The 7,292-nt window shown below is 35.6% G+C and overlaps 1 protein-coding gene across 3 annotated transcripts; it reads left to right on the top strand.

Moving 5' to 3' along the window:
- The first annotated feature begins 459 nt into the window (after positions 1-459).
- On the top strand, positions 460-5,438 carry LOC112727267 (RAN GTPase-activating protein 1). Of its 3 annotated transcripts, none has more exons than XM_025776944.3 (3): positions 460-587; positions 1,497-1,917; positions 3,581-5,438. In XM_025776944.3, exon 3 carries the CDS (start codon positions 3,591-3,593, stop codon positions 5,190-5,192), a length of 1,602 nt encoding a protein of 533 aa, XP_025632729.1. In that variant the 5' UTR covers positions 460-587; positions 1,497-1,917; positions 3,581-3,590; the 3' UTR covers positions 5,193-5,438. The 3 variants fall into 3 exon arrangements, with proteins under 3 accessions (XP_025632729.1, XP_025632730.1, XP_072065251.1); XM_025776945.3 differs by having other exon boundaries at positions 463-587; positions 1,518-1,917; XM_072209150.1 differs by lacking the exons at positions 460-587; positions 1,497-1,917 and adding an exon at positions 2,227-2,392.
- The last annotated feature ends 1,854 nt before the right edge of the window (positions 5,439-7,292 follow it).

Here is a 7,292-nt window from a genome sequence, read left to right as displayed (position 1 = left end):
AGAGGAAAAATGAAAACCCACGTATGCGGTTAAATTTTTCAGCAACCAATTATTAATCATCATTTCCCTCCAATTTTCCCACGCACGCTTTCCAAAGTTCCCAATATTTTTCCATTTTTAAATTTGACTTTACGATTAATGTATTAAATAAAATTTATTTTAAATATAAAATTTTCAGTCATTTTCTTAAATTTATTTTTAAATTATAAAATAATTTTAACTTTTATATATATTAATTTAATAATTTAATTTTAATACATTGATAATATAAAAAATTATTTAATTATTTAATTAAATTTATATATTTAAATTTTAAAAAATAAATTTAAAATCAATTATATAATAATACATAATTAACTTATTGACTTATTGCACATTCTTTTATACAATATAAAAATTAAATTCTTAATCTAATTAAATAACTCAGTAAATAAATATAAAAAGTATAGAACTTTTCAAATTGACAATAAAAAACAGAAAACCAAATTCAAATTCAAAACTCTTTTCCACGGTTCCTCTCTCTCTTATCATTCACTCTCTATCTAGGGTTTTTCCGCTGTCCAAGTTTGGTAATCGCATTTTCTCAGGTACTGAATTCATAGCCTCTGATTATGTACTCATTCACTCTTTTCTTCTGGAAAATGTCTTCTCTTTTTCTAGGGCTTTGATTTGTGTTTTAATTTTCGATTTCTTTTTTTTAAGAAAAGAAAAATTTAGCTGTTTTTCCTACTTAGCGTGATGAGTAATTGCCCTATTTTAGTTTCCCACAAAGTTTTTGGAAAATAAGCAGTGATTGGATCGGTGGATATGTTTTTAGATAAGATTATTTTCACACACTTGGGTTTATAATTTGATGTGGATGCTATGGATGTAATCTTTGTCTTTTAGTTTTCCAGCAATTCGATCTTTGTTTTGAATATCATGTTTTTATTACTAATATTTTTCCGTTCAAATGAGTGAGTGACACTATTTCCGTGCAAGAATAATATTTTATTTATGGTGAATTATACGGTAAAGATGTAAGTTTACAGATCTTTCTTTTTATGGAATGAAAGAGAGATTGAAAAAGGTAGGATCCACACTTTGAATAACAATAAAATAATAAAAAATAACTATAAAAAGAATTTATTTTCTCTCTCTATACCACTTCAATCTGTATAGTAGAGTGCCCCTTTATTTATTTGTGAAGCTTACTTCTGAACATAATCATGATAGTTGAAAAAAATCAGACCGACCCTGTTGGTCGGATCAGAAAACCGACGACCGGTCTCTAGACCTGTCCGAATTGGTCATTGGACCTAATAAATAGCAAAACCGGTGAGAACCGATTGGATTCAGCCGGGTTTTATTGAAACCAGTGAACCGACGGATTTAAAAAACCCGGACCAATTCAGAATTTTTTTTAAATCCCCCGCCCCAGAGCGACGTTCGACATTTAAAAACAAAACCCTAGTTCTGAAGCTCACCCCCAACACCCGAATCTATCTCACTTTCAGTCTCTCACTGCTCGCCCACAGACACCACCACATCATCAGAGCTCACCTCAGCGGCTCGGCCCATCTCCGTTCACCGCCAACGCACGATCTCCTCCATCTGTGCTCGACTGCTGGCGTCTCGCCGCGCCTCCGCCGCTGAGTGCTCGAGGCCTCGATCTGTGCTTCCTGCCGCGTTTCGTCGTCGTCCGCCATCACTGCACCCAACCCAACGCCTCGTTTGCTCGCGAAAATCGCCCTAGTCCTCCATCTCTGCTCGCCTCAGCTGCTAGCGTCTCGCCGCGCCTCCCTCCACCAGTGAGTGCTCGAGCTGTGCGTGGGTGTTGCTGCTCGTCGTCCGTGAGTGTTGCTGCCTGCACTGCACTGCTCGGCTGCCTGCACTGCTCGATTCTGCCTCTGCAACAACAGTCAACAACAGTAACAGGTAAGTTTTTTTTAAGTTATTCTAATATTCTATACTAATTATTAATAGTTGATTCATTGATGTTATTTCTGTTAATTTTGTTGTTGATTGATTTATGTATCTGATTAGAATATAGCAGTGGTTGAACTTGAAATGTTGAATTGGTTGAAATGTTAATGTTAATTTTATTGTTGAATTGGTTTATGAATTGGTTTTGTTGACTATGAATATGCAGTGATTTTGCTGAGTGTTGAATTGGTTTATGAATTGTTTTGCTAATTATGAATGATTGTGTTGATTGTTGAATTGGTTTTTCTGATTATACATATGCAGTGGTTTTGTTGATTGATGATTGTTGCTGCTGTAATGATGCTGATTGGTTTTGCTGTTAGTTACTTAGTTGATTGAATTTTTCTCTTTTATGGGATTTTAAGAAGGCATCATCACATACACCATCAGAAACACCATTGTCCCAAGAACAAGGATGAACACATTTGTAAGATGAAGATACATACCTAGAGTTTGAAATTACTCCTTGGACATAGTTTATGGATTGATATTCTTATTATGTCAAATTAAGATACTATTGTAGTAGTACTGACTAATTTTATGTCTATTTTTGTATAGATGTTTTTAGAATTTGAGACTTGATTGTTGCTAAAATGTGTGTGAAGACATGTATTTCAAATTTTAATTTTAAGTTTTTGACTATTTTATATTTTTATTTAAATAATACCGGGTCAACCGGCTCAACCCGTAGACCTAGTGACCTAGTAGCCCGATGCCTTGACCGAAGATCACTGGATTCATTTTGACAACTATGAGAGTTATAGTTACAAATTGATTTTATTTATTTTTTTAATTTTTTTTATGGAAATGATACAAAGTTTAGATTCTCAATATATTTGTTATGCATTTGCTAAAGTAAAAGATTTAAAAATCTTAACATGGCCTTTATTGGTTATTTATTCTTTTTTGTTTTATGTCTGATTCTAAATCACCCGATCCATACCTTTTAAGTTCCATTGACATCTCATGAATTCATGTTAAATAGCTTTTGAATTTTGTATTGGAATTATTGACTTCTAAGTTGGATTTTTATTCTTCCTTTAAAAAAAAACTTAAATTGGTCATTAATATTATATCTCATCCTTGCAACAATGTGTATATCCTAATCTTAATATTAATATGCATACTATGGTTCTTTGATTTTGTATGAGTCTAGGTTGCAGTTACTGATAACACTTACAAACATCATGATTTCCTCGACAAAACCATGTGATGATTAATATCATTTTACCACAATATAACATACTATGCGATAGTTCTTTGGAAGAATCTAAATTTCATGGTTGATTAGGTTTATATTGATTGTTGATTGTTTCTCATGAGAAAAAAAGTATTACATAATTGTACAACTTTATTCTTTGGACATCATTACTCTGCTCATGACTTATTGAATGGTCTGCTTTTGTTGTCTATTGCTTGTTGTAAACTTAAATGCTATTTGTTGTTGTGGTAGATATACAAAACTAGGATTTGTGGCTATAGAGTAGGAATAATTATATGAAATTTGTTGTTATTTTCCATGAGTAATTTTATATCTCATTGTTTTCTAGTACTACACTACTATTGAAATGTATAGATTTGTTCTTTTAAATGTGGTTATTGCATGTGTTTCCAGGTTGGTTGATATGGATTCCACAGCACAGACATACCAACATCGCCCACTTTCAATCAAGTTATGGCCCCCTAGCCAGGGTACTAGGCTAATGCTTGCTGAACGAATGACCAAGAACCTTACAACCCCATCCATTTTCTCTAGAAAGTATGGGCTGCTTAGCAAAGAAGAGGCCGAGGAGGATGCTAAGCAAATTGAAGAAATTGCTTTTACGACTGCAACCCAGCACTTTGAGAAGGAGCCTGATGGTGATGGGAGTTTTGCAGTGCAAATTTATGCCAAGGAATCGAGTAAGCTCATGTTGGACGTTTTGAAAAGAGGTCCGAGAGTGAAGGAGGATGGAGTATTGGTATCTGAAAAGGTCACTGTAACCGGTGAAACTGTTTTTGACATATCTGGTGGTCGCAGAGCCTTCATTGATGCAGAAGAGGCTACAGAACTGTTGGAGCCATTGAGGGCACCAAACTCTTATACTAAGATATGTTTCAGCAACAGAAGTTTTGGCTTGGAAGCTGCTCAAGTTGCTGAACCCATCCTACTGTCAATTAAGAATCAATTGAAGGAAGTGGACCTGTCGGATTTTATTGCTGGCAGGCCGGAAGCAGAAGCTCTTGAAGTGATGACTATATTCTCCTCTGCACTGGAAGGTTGTGTTTTAAGGTACCTTAACCTGTCAAATAATGCCATGGGTGAAAAGGGAGTTAGAGCATTTCGGTCCCTCCTAAAATCACAAAATAACTTGGAGGAGCTTTATTTAATGAATGATGGTATATCAGAGGAAGCTGCAAAAGCAGTATCTGAATTAATTCCTTCAACCGAGAAGCTCAGGGTTCTTCATTTTCATAATAACATGACTGGAGATGAAGGGGCAATTGCTATTTCTGAAATTGTGAAACGATCTGCAGCTTTGGAAGATTTTCATTGTTCATCTACCAGGGTAGGTTCTGATGGTGGTGTTGTCCTGGCTGAGGCACTTGGAACTTGTAAACACTTGAAGAAGCTTGACTTGCGTGACAACATGTTTGGTGTGGAAGCTGGAGTCGCCCTGAGTAAAGCTGTACTTGGATTTGTTGATCTGACGGAGATATACCTTAGTTATTTGAACTTGGAGGATGATGGTGCAGAAGCCCTTGCAATTGCATTGAAGGAATCTGCACCATCGCTGGAAGTATTGGATATGGCTGGAAATGACATTACTACAAATGTTGCTGCTTCTCTAGCTGAATGTATATCATCAAAACAGTTCCTTGCCAAGTTGAATTTGTCTGAGAATGAACTGAAGGATGAAGGAACAATTTTGATCAGCAAGGCATTGGAAGAGGGTCATGACCAGTTACTTGAGGTTGATTTGAGTACAAATTCAATTACTATGTCCGGAGCTAGGGTTTTGGCTAAAGCTGTTGTGCAAAAACCTAGATTTAAGTTGCTAAACATTAATGCTAACTTCATATCTGATGAAGGGATAGAGGAGTTGAAGGATATATTTAAAAGTTTACCTGATATGCTGGGTCCTTTGGATGAGAATGATCCTGAAGGAGAAGACATTGATGAGGAGGCTGAAGAAGATGCGGATCGCGATGAATTGGAATCAAAACTGAAGAGCCTTGAGATTTAGGAAGATTTATAGGACATAGACATCCAACTTTTATATTAAATTGATTTGTAGTCATGAGCTATTGTATGTTAGACTTCTGAATTCCATGTTAGCTTTAGAATCATTTAGGGTCAATTATGTTTTTCTATGGCTGTTGGTTATCTTTGGTTGGTTGATCTATTCTCTTCCTTTTATCCTAGAGCTATAGACCAGATCATCATCAGATTAATCTACCAGAATCTAAAATACGTAATATTTGCTCCTTTATTATCTATTTTTATTTATATCTTTTCCTTTATTTTACTTAAGGCCATGTAGTAGAAAGAATTTCTCAAAGTATGCTAGACATTCCCTTTATTGGCAAATGGCAACTATGTTTGAGATTTGAGATTGTTTTGGTTTTATCAATTTTCATAGTAAAGAAATTGATCTTTGTTGCGGGTGTAGACCATTCATAGATTCTTATTCTAAATAGGGAGAGCAGTAACTTTCTTCTGTAATACACTTTGTCCAATCAATGTTTATACATTATTTTTTTTAAATAAAAAAAAGACAAACTATATAAGGATCACGCAAGTACTGGAACTTTCTTGTCTCTCCCAATCTTGACATTACTCCTCAAACCTCTCTTTGGGCTGCTCTTGGTTCAGCGTAGGAGTGCTGCATAATAAATACATAAGTTCAATGAGGAAAAAATACATAAGTTCATATAAAATTTATCAGGTTTGTATAGTTGAGTGTCTAAGAAATATACATTAAAAGTGTTCATCTATTGCGAGCATACTCAACAACATAGAGTAAATAACCATTTTGCATTCTGAAAGATAAAGATTTTGACAAAATAAACTTCAAAACATGCAAATGATAAAATAATCCTTCAAAGATATATATTCTATTTGACAAAATGAATCAACTAAACCGATTAACAAGATGCTAGAACAACAATCTCTTGTTATAAACTTATGAACACTTCAATAATCGGTGATATTAGTAAAGTTAGATCACAAAGGTGCAAGTTAATAGTAATTTTACCATGTTGCGAAAAGGGAAAACTTTCTTTGCATCAACACCAACAACTTTTGGATCATAATGGACAATGTTCACTGGGCGTCCTGCAGCTTGAGAACACAGTTTTGCCATTCCATCTAGAGTCACAGCACGATTACTCACACAGTTGAAGATGCTGTTCTTTGCAGCTTCTGGTTTCTCAACAGCTTAGAGAAAGCATTGAAGACAAGACCCTAACATGAGCTATGTTGGTTAATTGCAGTCCTGACCCCGGAATCAGTACTGGCCTGTCGTAAACAATCCTTGCGAATGGCACGACACACACCCTTTCTCAGAATAGCTACTACTAATAGAAAGTTATTCACAGGAACATTGTTCCTCACTAATTAGTTTTTTCGCACAGTTTATTTAGCGACAAACTAGTGTATGAATTGTTTTTCGCTAATCGTATATCAAACACTTGCGACGGAATAGTGACAACAATATTCCTCGCTATTTTACTTTTATTCGATTGAACCCCTAAGTGACTGATTTGCTAGAACATTGTCACTCGCTAAATAATTTGTGACAAATTAGCGAAAAATCGCTCTTTTTTTAGCTACAAAACTCAGTTTGTGACCGTTCATTAATTTTGCCGTTAGTGCGTCACTAATTCCTCGCTAGTTAGTGACGGATTAGTGACAAAAAATATTTCTCGCAAAAGTTCATCGCTAATTTGTCAAATTCTTGTAGTGAACTCTAGAGAATCGAGATAGCTCCTCAAACTTGTTATTGTACTCTGCCACCGTCATAGAACCTTGCTTCAACTACAACTGCTCTAACTCCTTTGCCACCCTAACCGAGTTTGGAAAATACTTCTTATAGAACTCCACTCAGAAGGCATCCTAAGTGATCACAACATCGCCTTGTTGCAGTAAACGACAAGCTCCCTGCCACTAGAATTGGGCTTCTCCTTTCAACCGATACGTGGCGAACTCTACATACTAATCTTCTGGCACTAGTTGAGCTTGCAACGCCCTTTTCATCGCCTGGAACCAGTTATCCGCCTCAGTTGGGTTGGTCGTACCCTTGAAGGTTGGTGGATTCACCTTGAAAAACGTGACCAAGGTCATC

Source organism: Arachis hypogaea, chromosome 12, assembly GCF_003086295.3.
Source record: "Arachis hypogaea cultivar Tifrunner chromosome 12, arahy.Tifrunner.gnm2.J5K5, whole genome shotgun sequence".
Classification (NCBI taxonomy): Eukaryota; Viridiplantae; Streptophyta; class Magnoliopsida; order Fabales; family Fabaceae; genus Arachis; species Arachis hypogaea.
The sequence above is the reverse complement of the archived record's forward strand: the minus strand, read 5'-3'. Positions and strand labels throughout refer to the sequence as shown.